The sequence below is a fragment of the Siphateles boraxobius genome, unplaced genomic scaffold (genome assembly GCF_051911475.1).
Source record: "Siphateles boraxobius isolate OS27281-9 unplaced genomic scaffold, OSU_SipBor_1 68, whole genome shotgun sequence".
In the NCBI taxonomy this organism is placed as follows: domain Eukaryota; kingdom Metazoa; phylum Chordata; class Actinopteri; order Cypriniformes; family Leuciscidae; genus Siphateles; species Siphateles boraxobius.
The window spans coordinates 9271275-9288685 of NW_027509195.1; the positions used below are offsets into that span (position 1 = coordinate 9271275).

At 37.7% G+C, this 17411-nt stretch overlaps 1 protein-coding gene across 3 annotated transcripts in view; it reads left to right on the forward strand.

Moving 5' to 3' along the window:
* kcnab2b (potassium voltage-gated channel subfamily A regulatory beta subunit 2b) overlaps positions 1–17411 on the forward strand; it is a 98275-nt gene that overhangs the window by 13702 nt on the left and 67162 nt on the right. Inside the window, exons 2-4 of one of the 3 annotated variants that reach the window (XM_077214650.1) lie at positions 3120–3202; positions 14121–14242; positions 14443–14481. In XM_077214650.1, the coding sequence (XP_077070765.1) occupies positions 14175–14242; positions 14443–14481 (107 nt within the window). In that variant the 5' untranslated portion in view covers positions 3120–3202; positions 14121–14174. Of the gene's footprint in view, positions 1–3119; positions 3203–14120; positions 14243–14442; positions 14482–16655; positions 16718–17411 lie in introns of those variants that run through there. The other 2 variants (XM_077214651.1, XM_077214646.1) reach the window with 2 other exon arrangements.

The window sequence follows — 17411 nt, forward strand, 5'->3', positions numbered from 1 at the left end:
CAGCCAACAATCAAGAGCAATCAAAGAGACAGTGAGAGCTCCCTCCAGAGGAATTTTGGGAAATTTATAGCCCGGATCTCTTCTTTGGTACAATCACCAACAGCGTGTTGTTACCTCCAGGACCAATCTTAAAGGAGAAAAAAAAAGAAACAGAGACAGCAAGAACAAAAGAGACAATGCAGCTACAATCTGTCTGAATTGTAACATATTCATACTCACAGGTTGTGATTCTGGGGAGCAAGCTGGTCCAAATAAACTGACCCATCTTTTAAGAGCAAGCGTTTTGCGAATCCCGTGTTGAACTCCGAGATTTGAGAAGCAGTCGTCAGTAAAATGACGTTTGAGTGCGGGTCAAGTTGTTCGTGGGGGGACAACATACAACATAGGCGTTATGCAAATGTATCTTCTTGTGACGTAAAACCGTAAAGCAGTAGGATTTGAAACCCAAACAACTCGTAAAAGAGGTTCAGAGTCGATACTTTCTTTTTGTGTACAATAACTTTATTTATCGTGCACTTTCGACTTCAAACTTTGCAGAATGTTTACATTCATAAACCACTATATTACACACTATTTAATAATCTAATTATTTACTTATGTGGCAAGTAGTTGTGTCATAAGCAGGACAATGTACATCCAGCCAGTTGTTATCTCAGAATAAACTTCCTCAGTGATACAAAAATTTGGGGTTTATTCTGGGATAACAACTGGCTGGACGTACATTATCCCGTACTTATTTATATTTGTAAAATATAACTTTTCTCAGTTTTATTAGTTTTTATTAGTTTAAAGTTTTCCTGATACTTTTAATAATCTTAATTAAATAATTTGATTTAATGTGTCTATTTTTCAAAGTTAACAACTATAGGCTTCGGATTTCTATTTGACCTCTAAACGAAATTTTATCTCCATTGTCAGAAGACACTTGAAAACATATTGCCAGTTTTATTGCTCAATGGTGTTGACCTTGGTAAAATGACACTTTTTCAAAACATGGTCTAGAGAAAGTATCTGTGACTGTCCACTCAGCATACATTTTAAATGCCAAATCCAATTCATCGTTATGAACTTTGAATAAAACATTTTGTCAAATGCATTATGCATGGAAACATAATACATCTAAACTGAAGATGCTGTCATTTTCCATTGCCGTACTCGATGACATGTTATCCGATTTTAGTTCTCATCATGGAGTTGACAGGACATATAGGAATACAGGAATATATGTAATAATATGAATGTATGTATTTGTCTTTAAATCTCCAAAGGTTTTCTCGCAAGATTTAAGGGGTGTGACATAATGAAAGCCTTCAGCTGCTCTAAGGAAGTCTATCACCACAATCTGTAAGACCCGAAGTGACAGAGAGGATAGAACACGTTCCTGACTCTATACTTCAAGGACAGGCCCGTAGCAGAGCTTTGCCATCACCTCAGCATCTATCACCTCTATTTCCAGTGATGCTCTGTGAGCTTTGGGTGCGAGTTTCAGTTAAGTGTTGAATGTTTAGTTGGATGGAACAAACCCTGCGATGCAGCGTCACCTTATACAGCCCAGACAGAAACTAGAGCTTATCTATAGAAAGTGTTCCTTCACCTCTGTATCCCTGGCAGCAAAGTGATAGTTTAGCCTAGTGGACCTGTAAGAAGATGAGGTATTTTACTGTTCCATGTTGGCACACGCATATTGTTTTAAAGTGTATGAAGTAGCATTTTAAGCATATTTTGTTCCGGTGTTTTATTATTCAGTGATTCATAGTACATTTTTAAGTGGCAGACTAAAGGGCGCTTGAATTTTAGTGTTTAAAGCTCTGAAAGGTTGTAGGTTCACACCAGGCCAGTTACATCACCCCTACTATTGAAAATAAAATTATAGTTTTTTTTCTAGTTAAAAGCGGATAATTACTATAACAAAACAAAAGCTAAGCTAACATTTTTGGTTTAAAGGGCACCTATTATGCAAATTCACTTTTACATGACGTTTGAACATAAATATGTGTTGGCAATGTGTGTACACAACCACCCAATAATGATAAAAAATCCACCTAGTTTTTAAAAATTCCCATAAATCATAAGCACTGTCTCAGAACAAGCCGTTGCCAACCGTCGTAAAATAGCAAGATGAAGAACAAGCCGTTCTCTGATTCGGGGCAATGTGACGTACTTTTGCACAGGACAAAACTTTTGCACACTGCAGTTTTAGCATAGATCCGCCCTGAGTGAGCTAAACACAGTCAAACATTGTTTCAAGCATTTGAAAATAACATAAATAGAGAACCTTTTCTTTTAGTTATTTACTTTGCCTGTGAATGTATCATAATCCCACATAGTATATTCATAAAACATGCTGGGTAGTTGACAATGATTCAGCATACATGTTTTTTGTCAGAGTTGACAAAAACACAATAGTCAGGTTCTTTGGTAGAATGCTCATTTTATTACATTCTCTCATCAACTCTCTTAAAAATAAAGGTTCTTGATTGCCATTGATGGTTCCATGAAGAACTTTTACATCCATGGAACAATTGCATAAAAGGTTCTTTGGAAAAAGAACTAATTATTTTTTACTCAAAATGTAAATCACCTTTAGGAACCTTTATTTTTTTAGAGTGAAGAATTAAAATATCTCAACTGAAATTCACGACAGCTTTGTGTTTTTTTGTTGTAGTTTTTTTGTGATGCATATATGTGAAACACTTTGCATTGTTTTGTTTGTCGAAGTCTACAAGGCTGATCTGAATGGCTTTTGTTTAGTTTACTCAGCACTTAATGCACATGAGCAGCAGCATTTATTATGCTTGTTTTTCACCCTCAGATTCTTTCCACGCACGCACGCACGCACGCACGCACGCACGCACGCACGCACGCACGCACGCACGCACGCACGCACGCACGCACACACACACACACACACACACACACACACACACACACACACACACACACACACTCAGAGTTCATGATCTGCATAGCCGGGTAGTAGATTCGCTGAGCTTGGGGAGGAATACATTACATATTCAATACATACTGCAAGCCAAAGCACTGGCATCATCCTGAGCAGACTCCTCCCTTTCTCTCTCTTCCCTTTCTCTCTCTCTTACTTTCTCTATTACACCTTTCAGACAGGATTCTGCTCAGCCCATCTGTGTTTCCACAGTGAAAGCCAAGCTGGAGTTATCAGGCAGCAACACAGCACAAGACACTGGTGAGTGTACAACTGCAGTTGCCTTTTAATCTATGCTAGCGTCATAGAGTAAACTTGTCTTTGTCTATGATTTAACATCTTTAATGCCAGATGTTTGTGCCAAACCTTTGTTATTTGATGCTCAGTGAGTTGTTAAACTGCATCCTATTCTGTGGGGAATTACCTTGGATCCTCCTTAACAAATGTAATATCTTATAATGTTAGGAAAGATGCATTGCATCTTTTTTTGCACACTGATGTGTATACTCATGTTTTAGCACTCTGTAGGTGATTTCTGTCTACTTTTGCAGAGTTTTGGCTTCGGTTCAATCTCCGCTGTGTTTGGCTCACTGCAGTCATAGTGTTGCTAGCTGCCTCATACATTCAGTTATACTGTATTTTCAATAGAGTGAGATTGTTGTGACAGTCCAGATGGACTATTCTGGAGTATATGGGAAGGTGGACAGGAGGTCCTAAACTTCCAGCTCAGCTTTGTGTTGCTCTGTATGTTGATGAGGGATAAGGGATAGATCACCTTAAAATGAGAATTCTGTCATCATTTACTCACTCTCATGTCGTTACAAACCTGTGATTGTATGACTCTTTAAAAAGGTTGAAGAAGAAATTGTGAAAATGTCTTTTTTTCTTCTTTTTTTTGTCAAAACAATGGTGTCTTCTCAACACTTTTTGGCAACTTAGAGAGCAGCCTTCCGCAGGGGAGCATAATTAGCACCTCCTTTTGGTATTGCCTTCCATCCAAGGGGGAGCAAACATCTTTACCTTTTACTCAGGAAAGGGTGTAAAATGCAAGCAGGACATAATGCAGTTTGCCCAATAACTCTCATCACCTATGCTCTAAACTCCAAGGAAGCGATAGGGAAGCTTGGCCCTACTTAAACACCCCAATGTAGTTGGGGGAGGGCGGCCCACACCCTTTCTTGATTCAAAGCACTCTATCTAAGACCTGCTAAAGTTAGCACTTCATTTTTTTGGCATTAACCATAGTAAGTTTCAAATAATGCCCCACAATCGAAAATACTAATCTACCCCTCTACGAAATACTAGAGCATCCATCCAAAGGGGAGCATACATTGCTACTTCAAAACCCAACTGTAGTTGGGGAGGGGAGTAAACAAAGTAGTGGGAATCTATACTGCCCTACATAACTCTATTCACCCTGCATCAAACCTCACAAACCCACAGAGAGGAATATATCTCCCGAGCTGCTGACTGAGACCCCATCTCTGTAAACTTCTCTACAACTGCCTCATTGGTAGACCAAAAGGTCAGAGTGTAAGAACAAAGCATAGAGGAGAAAGTTTTTTCCTTATCACCGATGCATGGCAACTATAGTAACCATAGAACGGCCGATGCACTGGCCATGTGTTTTATGGCACGGATGGCTAGATCTGTGACTTAAGCAGCTTTTTTGGGACTGCCTCAGGAAGATGTACAGGCCACTTAATGGTGTCTCAACCTTAGGTTGGAAAATTGGACTGATCTCATGGTGTGCAGGGCTGCACAGGTCTGTCTTGACTCTGCATATGCCTTGCCAAGAGCCTCAAGGTGGTAACCAGAAGAGGCGGATTATTTGATAACATCCACCTCTAATCTGCCCACCTGTGACCCCATGAACGAGGCTGCCATGCTGCTTCAGCAGACACGGGTCCGAACCGCGAGGTGCAAACACCTGACTTTAATTACAAAAGAAATATATTAAGCGAAATGGGAGCTCCCTCATCACGGCTCATCGGATTCAGTTTCCTCGAGCTGAACCGCTCACTCCACTGGCAAAGTGGGAGCCTTTCAAAGAGGATGCAGCACCAGGAGAGAGATAGCTATCAAGCTGTTCTTTAACTTCGATATCCTCACATATCGTTCGTTACTGAGTATCGCATGCGAATAATTCGAATGCATGGGAAAGACTATACAAGCTGAGTATAAATTCCTCCATTATCTTGACACCTCAATGTGGAGATATAGAAGATTACAAATGGCTTACAAATTTATATGCTGGACAGCGGAAGAGGCAGATTATTAATAACACCTGCCTTAACTCTCTCTGCATCTAATTACTCAGAATTAGACACATCACATTAATCAGTCAGGTCAGAAGATTCCTCGACACAAAACAACATAGCAAGGTAAAACTGCCATCAGGCTCCTCTATATTCTGCCTACAATCTCCGCAATCGATCCTGCTCTGCCGCCTTGGTGGCCACGGGGACCGTAACCGCAAGGTGCATACGCTCGACTCTCATTCCTCGAGAGAGTCAAGCATGGGTAGTGAACACATCTCAATGAATGCATTCAACTTTACTTTATTGCAACCTTTAATCAAATATAACTTTTTTCAAATTTGTCCTCTGCTTTCACACTGTAATACCTTTTAATAAAAGTACCTTTGCTGCTGAGCCAGTCAGTGACTTGACTTAGCCAACATTTTTGCATGAATGTGCCTCCTATTCAAACTGTCTCTCATTGAATCATAAGTTAAGCAATGAAAAACAGATTATTTTACTTCTTTCAGCTATGCTTTTAAATGCCTCCCCCCCCAGAATTGTAGAATAACATGTACAGCAAAGGGTACATCCATTAATACAGTCTACACAAAACAGATGAAAGACAACATTTTTAGGTTTCAGATGGGACCAAAACAAATTAAATGGGAATTTTAGTATATATATATATATATATATATATATATATATATATATATATATATATACACAGAGAGAGAGAGAGAAAGGTCCTTCTCAAAAAATTAGCATTTGTGATAAAGTTAATTATTTTCCATAATGTAATGATAAAAATTAAACTTTCATATATTTTAGATTCATTGTACACCAACTGAAATATTTCAGGTCTTTTATTGTTTTAATACTGATGATTTTGGCATACAGCTCATGAAAACCCAAAATTTCTATCTAAAAAAATAGCATATCATGAAAAGGGTCTCTAAACGAGCTATTAACCTAATCATCTGAATCAACTAATTAACTCTAAACACCTGGAAAATATTCCTGAGGCTTTTAAAAACTCCCAGCCTGTTTCATTACTCAAAACCGCAATCATGGGTAAGACTGCCGACCTGACTGCTGTCCAGAAGGCCATCATTGACACCCTCAAGCAAGAGGGTAAGACACAGAAAGAAATTTCTGAACAAATAGGCTGTTCCCAGATTGCTGTATCAAGGCACCTCAGTGGGAAGTCTGTGGGAAGGAAAAAGTGTGGCAAAAAACGCTGCACAACGAGAAGAGGTGACCGGACCCTGAGGAAGATTGTGGAGAAGGACCGATTCCAGACCTTGGGGGACCTGCGGAAGCAGTGGACTGAGTCTGGAGTAGAAACATCCAGAGCCACCGTGCACAGGCGTCTGCAGGAAATGGGCTACAGGTGCCGCATTCCCCAGGTCAAGCCACTTTTGAACCAGAAACAGCGGCAGAAGCGCCTGAACTGGGCTACAGAGAAGCAGCACTGGACTGTTGCTCAGTGGTCCAAAGTACTTTTTTCGGATGAAAGCAAATTTTGCATGTCATTTGGAAATCAAGGTGCCAGAGTCTGGAGGAAGACTGGGGAGAAGGAAATGCCAAAATGCCTGAAGTCCAGTGTCAAGTACCCACAGTTAGTGATGGTCTGGGGTGCCATGTCAGCTGCTGGTGTTGGTCCACTGTGTTTTATCAAGGGCAGGGTCAATGCAGCTAGCTATCAGGAGATTTTGGAGCACTTCATGCTTCCATCTGCTGAAAAGCTTTATGGAGATGAAGATTTCATTTTTCAGCACAACCTGGCTCCTGCTCACAGTGCCAAAACCACTGGTAAATGGTTCACTGACCATGGTATTACAGTGCTCAATTGGCCTGCCAACTCTCCTGACCTGAACCCCATAGAGAATCTGTGGGATATTGTGAAGAGAAAGTTGAGAGACGCAAGACGCAACACTCTGGATGAGCTTAAGGCCGCTATCGAAGCATCCTGGGCCTCCATAACACCTCAGCAGTGCCACAGGCTGATTGCCTCCATGCCACGCCGCATTGAAGCAATCATTTCTGCAAAAGGATTCCCGACCAAGTATTGAGTGCATAACTGAACATAATTATTTGAAGGTTGACTTTTTTTCTATTAAAAACACTTCTTTTATTGGTCGGATTAAATATGCAAATTTTTTGAGATAGGAATTTGGGGTTTTCGTGAGCTGTATGCCAAAATCATCAGTATTAAAACAATAAAAGACCTGAAATATTTCAGTTGGTGTGCAATGAATCTAAAATATATGAAAGTTTAATTTTTATCATTACATTATGGAAAATAATGAACTTTATCACAATATGCTAATTTTTTTAGAAGGACCTGTGTATATATATATATATATATATATATATATATATCAACAGTGTAACAGAGCACTTATGATTGATTTTGTAGTTAACTGATGGAGAGAGAGGCACAAAAGAGAAAAATTTTGGATGCATTCCTAATAAGGACTGGCACGAGGGCAGCCAGCACTTCCTGTGTTCTTCAGCTGCTCTTAAAAGCCCTTGGGGAAGTGGGATGCCTACAGTAGTCACTGACCACCACTCAGCTCATCTCTAATATACAGCAGAGTTACAAAAGGAGCCACCAAAGCACTGTAGAGGAGTTGAAGGAGTGCTGAGAGAGAGAGTGAGGGCATGCTGACAATGCGGTACACTGTCCAGAATCCTGATGAGGCAACAGTGAGGCTTCACTGCATTATGATCTCAAACCCTGCCCCACCTCTTTCTAAACCTGACTCACTCCATGTGTCTGAAGGGTGGATCACTCGGTTTCCCTGCTCACTTTATTTCAACTAGGATGTTACATAACCTCAAGTATGCTGTAAATATTAATATAGATAATAAATGTAATGGTTTTTAATTGTGATCTGTTACTATTTTTAAATAATAGCATTAACATGCATATGCAAATTCATGCATAAACATATAAACATTTTTAAAACTAGTTCTTCGTTTTACATAACATTTTTGTTCTAGATTTAATTATTAATTACATTTAATCTTAAATGAAAAGAGAAAAGATTTTTAAAAAAGTACTTTATTTTCAGGTTAAAATCAATTTAAGATTCTAGATTTTCAATGTGGTTAAAAATTCACTATGAAATAAAAATTGAATGGAATATTGCAGTATTTATTATTAATGGTTTATTCGAGCTCATCAATTTTTTAATTTTTTATTCGTACGCTCGTATCTATTTTTTCCTTTGATGACGTGTTGCTGTGTGAAGGCGGGACAAGCTGTCACTCATGAGATCACAGCAATAGCAAACAAAAACAATCCAAGGATCCAATCAATTCCTCATGGAGAATATCAAGTCCCTCCATACATTTGTGTGTGAGTTGCAGTGGAGCTCATGTCTGACTGAGTATTGCAGTCAATACTACCCCTTCCCCCCACAATGTGCCACCCCTAACAGCGTGAGACAGCAGAAATGTTAACTTGATATTATAAATATAATTTTCCTTCACCTTAATGCTACCTTGTTAAATTTCTATAGCCATACTATATATAAATCATAAATGAAAGACCTTTCTTATGTTCACCATGACTGCATTCATTTAAATTGCCTCTACTATGCTTTTTCAAATATAATATTACCTTTCATGCAGTGTGTAATGTAACTGTTTGTGAATGTAAACAGTCTGCAAAGTTTGAAAGTTATTGCCTTCCAAAAGAAAGAATCGACTCTGAACCGCCTGAACGAGCAGTCAGGAATTCCAGTCTCACTTCCGTGACCTGCATACGTAACGCAGTAACACAATTGTGTAATTCCCTCCTCTGCAGGGGCGGAGTGGCAATCGGGAGAGCCGGGACTTTTCCCGGTGGGCCGGTTGTGTTTCGAGGCCACGATGGCCGGTCTGATAATAGTTATACATTGCAGGTTCTGAGTAACATCATCCGGCGGCCTGGTGTGCGACCGCTACCCGCTTACTGTGCAGCCTCTCTGACGTGCAGCCTCTGAACGCGTAAATTGATGCATCGATCTACTTATTTTTGAGTTCTTAAATGGTCTAGTGGTAGACATTTTCCCAAGCGTGTCAGAGGTTACGGGTTCTAATCCACACTCGTATCGTTTATTTTTTTTTTTTTTTCATCAAAACTGAATGTTCATCAGTGGTTATAGACAGTCTATATCAAGCAGGGACAAGTTTGTGTGCATTTTATTTTGTGATTTCACCGTAATGAATCCCCGCAACTGTAATAGATTGAAGCGCGCGTCCGAGTGAAGACCTCATACAAGAGAACACTGTACCAATGCAACCGATCGCCGCAGCAACGAGCGTTTAGCTGGAGTTCAAAAACAACACATTTTAGGTCTCTTATTTAATAGTAGGGCTGGGTAAAAAATATCGATTTCTCGATTTTAATCGATTCTCATTTTTACGAACCGATGTCGATTCTTAAATCCCAAGAATCGATTAGTCATCCTGTTTTCAGTTGATGAATGAATGGAACATTGTAGCGCGCATCCCATCCAATAAACGCAATAATCTTTGTGCTTTGTTACTATTGATATGAAACAAAGTCTCAGATTTCAAATTACGTCCATTTTCTTACGAAATTCAAAAACATAAATACGTTTTGGCGCTGTGGCGTGAGATCGCTCTGGCGCAGCTCAAGAGAAGCAGCAGCGCGGAACACACATCATCTTCTCTTCCGCCTTAATATTACCAGTTTACAGCGTGAAATAAACATGAATGAGCATCTGAAAGTGTGTTCAAAGATAGAGTATAACTTATCGAAATCCTTGTTGTCACATGGAATCGCTCAATCATTGTTTCAACCGTGGAAAGACGTCAGTGAAACATCTTGTAAACAATGTCATGTAACGTCACATTTTCCTCAGAAAAACCATATCCAGTGACCATGAACTCGTTAGTCAGCTAGAAAAATTAACTCTAGAGAGGAGCATTTTGCTAAATATATGCACCATATTACATATGCATTTTATGTTATTTTATAATTATTTTATGTTTTTCAATATTTAATGCATGTTTGAATAAATCTGGCAAGTTTTTATGACAGCCACCATTTAAATATTTATATTTCATATAACTTTACTATTAGAAAAATAAATAAAAGTGTAATTGTTTGCATACAAATCAGTAAATCTTTACCTTTAATATTAGGCTATAGTAGGCTAATGAAACAATTTTAATGATACAACTGACTCCCATAGTTTACAGCATTGGTTAAGAGATTTGTTTTCCTTGAGAAAATTTGCCATGTATTGTACCTGATATCCAAAATAATCAATATCGAATCGAATCGTAATTGAAATCGAATCGAATTGCAAGCTTGTGAATCGAAATCGAATCGAATTGTGAAATTTGTGTCAATATACCCAGCCCTATTTAATAGTATATTAAATAATATCGATCCTGAGAAAAAGTGGTGGGACACTTCACTGGATCTAAACAAATCAATCTAACCATAGATGTAACCAGTAGTGGTGGCTTTCTTAATCTATTGAAAATAATTTTACAAGAGTTCTTGCAAATTTTTATTTATTTTTTCCCCCAAAAATACAAATATAATAAATATTAACTCTGCTGTTTAAAACAAATAAAGAACCAATAGAGGAGAATAGTTGTGTGCGAACAGCGGCAGTATATTCGTGCAGTGTGCGCATGTCAAAAAATCAATTCCGATTTGAAGCTTGTGAAATACAAACGCGCACATCAAACCGATTACTTTATTTATCATTCATGTAAACACCGTGTTCGGGTTCATCAATCGGATCGATTTCATTCCGATTTGAACCAAAAGGTGTCCATGTAAACGTAGCTACTGAGGAATAACGATTGCAACATCTCATAATGTACATCAAACGGAGTAGCATATCACTGAGAAACTTCCTGCTCAAGCCATCCTTGCGATGGAGGTTCCGGTTGAATGACTAGTTCTTCTAATGTATCATCATCGGATTCGCTCTCGGATTGATATGGTAAAATCGGCACCATCTTTATAGTGTGTACAATCGCTGAGCTTTAGGAAACCTCCGGAGCTGAAGTTCAGTTATGGTAATAGGCATTTCGTTTACGACATATGCTGGTCTTCCAATCACAACAGACTGGGCCATCTGGCCTGAGCAGAGTAGGTTCTCAGAAAGAAGGGGTTTAGAGAGACTGAATCTTCGGACAATTCTTCGTTTGAGAATCATTGAAAAATGTGGTGATGTGTAATGTATATTATGAGAAAATTAAAGTGTTTTTGACCTTTGATGCCTGTAAACCTGTTGTAGGAAACCTCCAAAACAAAATAAGGAGACTTTAAAATGGCACAATAGGGACACTTTAATGAAAAATACAAGCAAAAAGACAGCAACAAAGTACTATTTTGAAAAATTATTACAATTTAAAATAACTTTTCTATTTGAATATATTTTAGAATGTAATTTATTTCTGTGATGGCAAAGCTGAATTTTTAGCATCATTACGCCAGTCTACAGTATTGATCCTTCAGAAATCATTCTAATATGCTGATTTGCTGCTCAAGAAATGTTTCATATTATCAAAATTAATGTTTTTGTGGAAACCATGATTAAAAATTAAAAGAATTAAAAAATTCTGTATTTTGATGAATAGAAGGTTCAAAAGAGCAACACCTCATTGAATTAGAAATCTTTTGTAAGATTATAAATGTCTTTTCTGCCTGTTTTGATCAATTTAATGTGTCCTGTATAAAAAGTATTATTTAAAAAAAAAAAATCTTAATGACCCCCTCCATCATTTTATAGTAATACAATATTTTTATATTAATAAAAGATCTCAGCTCTTTTGGCATGTCAAATTCCAACTAGCTATATATAATGATTATTAACACTGATATTTATTGCCTTTGAACCTCTAGGTTGTGTTGAACATACAATAGTTCATAATGATTTGTAGTCATCTAGTAACTAGATTCTAGTTAAAGGGCAATCAATAAGCCTAGCTTTCAACATACATTTTTATGCATCATGTATAGTCTGTGCCATGCATAAAGTTTCTCTCTCTCTCTCTCTCTCTCTCTCTCTCTCTCTCTCTCTCTCTCTCTCTGTGCGGATGACTTCATGTGGTTGTGTGTTGCACTTGCAGCAGTTTTCATGGTCTGTTGCGGTGTGCTCAGGTCATGCAGGGTGATTACTAGATCACGCCACCTGGCCGCTCAGAGGACACCTCAGTAAACAGATAGAGGGGCAGATTGTAGCTGTTGTCTCTTTATCACATGGACATCCAAAACCAAAGATTAAGCCATCAGACTAAAGGGTTGGGTGTCCTAAAATGAGACGTATTCTGATACAAGAGTCGTAAGACGTGATGCGATAAAGACTGATTAAATGTTCCTAATTGTCGGTGTATGTTTCAGGAGGTTGGTTTAGGTGTGATCCTAATTTCTATTGAACCCCTTTTCTTTGGGGAAATTGTAACCATTGAAATACAACAGCACTGCTTGTGTAAATATTAACTTGAGTGCTAGACTCTGCATTATTTCCTTCCCTAAACACAGTTTTACTCTAGTTTATTTGTTCATACTGAGTATTATATTTTATAGTCAGTAAAGTGAGATTCAACACAATACAGTCCATAGGACACAAAACAGTCGACTTCCACAAGTACAAACTCACTATAGGGAAAGTGGGCGGGCATTTCTTCAGTCTATATTTGTATATCACCCAATGGTCTCTTTCTTCCCCTCTTTCTGCTGGAATGGTATATTGCTTTGCAGTAGCATTAGTCGCTACTCCATGTGCCAAACAGAGCTGTGTCGACCCTACACACTTTCTCTTACTTCTCTTGCCTGAATGTTTTATCTCTGCAGTTTATAATGTACGGCTGGAGACGTAGTTGTTCAAGTGGTGAGAGCAGACAGCAGGAGGACTCATCAGGCTTTCAACAGCAGATTCATGCTTGTTTAATAATTATGGGAGTTCACTCGTACTGGAAACAATACACAGGGGTTATTACAGTTTAATGCCTCATGTTGTTATTTGGCATTAGTCTTTTAAGTTACATTGATCAAAAGTTCAGTTTGCGGTGATATGTTCTTGTTCCAGTCTTCAATCTTTTTTTTTTCTCCATGTAATTTTTTTAAAAAGCATTACAGGCACAAATACTATGTTTTAATTTTGTGTGAACTATAGGATATTTTAGATAAACTATGGAAGTCATTGGGGCCCATTAACTGTTTGGTTACTCATATTCTTCAAAATATCTTCTTTTCCGTTCAGCAGAATAAATTCAGACAGGTTTGAAACATAACAACATAAGGGGGAGTAAATGATGACAGAAATGTCATTTGTGGGTGAACTATCCCTTTAAAATAATTTGGATGCTTTCTTTAAAAAATTACTAAAGTTGAAATTGTTTTGTCTTTAATTAATGGTTAATATATGTTTTAATAACTAAAAAGCCACATTTGTTTCCAAACGACTTGCATCTAACTGTAATTAAGGCTGAATTTGCTGTTACAACCCTGGGTACTATTTTGGTATAGTCCTTTTTAAAATTTTATAATTTGAGTATTCTGATTCATTTTAACCCTACTGTCTTTTCTCTATTGTTGCTAATGTTTATATTTTAAGAACAACAAAAATGTCAAGCATAATATCGTTTAGTTTGACTTAGAAGCAGAATCATACAGACAGAGGATATCTAGGTTAACCAGCTAAGAGAAATTAGTGCAATTTAGCCTTGATTTTCAGAGTACTTGTGTGTGTATTAAAATGTCAAAATAATTGGCACCACCTACTGGCCTTACACTGTATCACATTTTTTTTTGCCAGTATCACATTTTTTATTTGTTGCACAACCAAAACATTTCTATGTTGTCCAGAAGCAATTTTCAATGGCACGTGATTATTGTAATTATTTAAATTTTACGTTACTTTGCTGATTGTTATTTTCTCTGTTATGTACAGAAGCTGAGAGTCTGAGTGAGAGCTGTCAGCTGTTCTCTCCTCCCTCACGGCTCCATGTACCCAGAACAAAACACAGATTCTCCTGCTCGTCTCTCCACACGGCAGACTGGATCGCCCTATACGTGAGCACAGACTATTCAATTACTGCGAAAACTTTCATTAGAGCGACTAGTTAATTGATAAATGAAAAGCCCTATATGACCAATACATAATTAATGAGCTGTAAATTACATTATTCTTACCTCCACTAAATTAAGTTTAAAAAGTCAAACTAAGTCGTACTAACACTCGTCCTTTGTCTTTCACGCTGTTGTTGCTGTAGAGCTCGTGGGAGTCCAAAGAGGCAGCTGCAGTTTTACAGGTACTGTACCTCTGCCCTTCATGTGTAAATATAGCCACGTCTCCACAAGATTACATAAAATGCTTTTATCCATAACTCTATACAGTACAGTAAAATGAAGATACGGTCCCCCTGGAGTATCCTGGAGTTAAGTGCCTTGCTCAAGGACAAGGAGTGGGGATTGTAAAATCAGTAACTCAACTTTCTAGCATGAAACTTTTGTGTTAACAGTAAAGGTTTTTAACCATTTGTAGGACTGGGTGATATAGTTAAAAAATACATCTTAGTATTTTGTAGTTTGTTTATATTTGGTATTCAGTGTATATTTTTATATTTGCTCTAAAATGGCAATGAAAGGCTTCTTTTTTCCCTTTTTGCTTCGGTCAGAGAAACCATATGTTTAACCACAGAGACATTATTGCTAAATTGATTGACATTTAAGCTTACAGTATAGACTTGGAAAAAGTATATAAATTACTGTTCAAAAGTTTGGTGTCGGTAAGATTTTAGTTTTTTAAGAAATTAAAACTATTATTTACAAAGAACCTTTTTCTATTATTGTTTCTATTTGTTTTTTGTTTTTTTAAAAGCAGATCTTTTGAACTTTCTGTTCATCAAAGAGTTCTGAATTATTTTTTACCATGGTTTCCACAATTTTAAGCAGCACAACTTTTTTCAATATTGATAATCATAACTGTTTCTTGAGCACGAAATCAGCATATCACAATATTTTCTGAAGAATCATGTGAAAATTCACAGGTATAATTTACATTTTAAAATATATTAAAATAATAAAAGTAATTTTAAACTGTAATATTTCACAATATTACTTTTTTTTTACTGTAGCTTTTAATCAAATAAACACAGCCTTGGTGAGGACTTCTTTCAAAAACATTAAAAAATCTTACTGACCCCAAAACATTAGGCTTAGATCATATCTGTGCTTTGCTTTAGGAAATGTGTGTACACAATAATAGTAATTATTGTAAATATTGTATAATAATAGTTCCCTCATTATTCATCACCAGCATTCTGCACAATGATAGGTTATCCGTTTTCAACTTATCTGAGATAGCTACAGATAAAGCTACAGCATCACTCCGTTTGACTATTCCTGACATGAACATATTACACAAAGCCAAGGTAGTTTAACTATTTCATAATGAGCCCTGCTGAGCAATTTTGGGGAAACACTGTACCTTCGCTTACCAATCTCTGTAGTGTTTCACACAAGAGACGGTCTGAAAGGAGGAACGCAGACTCGTACTGGCCTATGAAATTAGTTATATATTTAGAATCGATATGACATCACAGGCAAATGGTGTATGCTAAATAATAGATGCTACTGTTATAAGGCACGCCTGGAGTGTTTAGTCACAGGGAAATGAAGGAAACTGCAACGTTTGCAGCAATGTCAAAGTTGCTCGGTATGGAGAACTGTAATGAACACAAGTGTAAATAAGCTACTGTGCTTACACGTTAAAAGCTAATGTGTTTCCTGTTGTAATGGGCAGCTGAGTACAGCACTCACCATCTACTGTATGAACAAGTTTACGGTCTGCTGGCTTTGACTTCCACTCGAATACGTAATCTCAACCTTTCTCTCTCTATCACTCTCTTCAGCATGTAATTCACATCCCTATGTTCCTGAATCCATTGTCGTCATTATCTAATGCAGAATATGTGCACTTGAAAACAAGGAGTGACATTTGCACAGACTTGACATTTTCGTTATAAAATAATTGCTGCACTTTATTTAGAGTTTATCCTATGTGTGCCGAACTTTCTCATGTGTAAAAACAAAACAAACAAAAAATCCCCTCCCTATACCTTGGACATGGTAATATGCAATGCTTTTTTTTTGTTCTTCATTTTGCGTGGGATAGCTGGGTTGTGCATTTAAATTTTATACTCGAATGAAACCGAGAACAAGCAAAAATGGCTTTTAGTACACTTTCTTGTGGTACAACATCAGAGCCTTTTAGAGCAAAAGTTGTCCTGAATAATTCATGTTTGCAGAGCATTCTCGCGCTGTGATAGGTACCCAAAACATTCACTGTGACATTTTGCCAAAGTGGGTGGTGTCTGATGTTTTTGAGGGGTGGAGCTTTTTTTTTCTATTCACTAATTGTTAAGGCTCATGTTAGAAAGACACTCAGGAGGAAAACGACAGTCTTTTTAGTGTGGACCACCATTAAGTTGTCAGATGAGCAGTGTAGTGCAAAATCCATACGTGACTCGTCCTCCGAGGAACCGGGTAAGTACAAGGCTGGAACATGGGTCCTGCTTGAAGTGATGTTGCCTGGTGATCCTGCTCATGCCCACAGTCCGCTCGCAGGTTAGAGAAGTCAGTATGATGTGGAAACAGAGAGCAGGGCTTAGATCCTTAGATTTGGTCTGCTGTCAGCTACTGCACCATGATGTTTTAGTTATGAGAGTCAAGAAGGCAGGTTTGTCTCATACTGAGTCACTTTTTGTCCACTGTAGAGAAGATATAAGATTTGCATGGTAGAATGAGCAGAGGCTGTAATGTATAGATGTGGTGGACTGTGTGTAGATTTGATATCTCTTTCTTGATATATTTGGCGATATGTAGGGCCGGATGCTACTTTTTATGATGGAAGAGGAGTCGTTTTGGATCAGAAGTGACTCTTCACAGGATTAGAAATTCTCATGAGATGTGAATTCAGATGATTAGATCTAAACAAGCATGATTGTATACAGTACATGGCCCATAGATGCAGTCCTGTTCTCAGTGACACTAAATGCTTTTTGTGACCGGTGTTGATTCTGATGAAATTTTCTGCACTTAATTTAACTGTCATAATTACTTGCAAGGAACCATCTATTTTTAATGATGTTACGTGGTTGTTAGTTGAGTCAATTATTAAAATATGTTCTAGGGATACAGTTCTTTGCACGAGGGGTTCTTGTATCATTTTAAATGGATT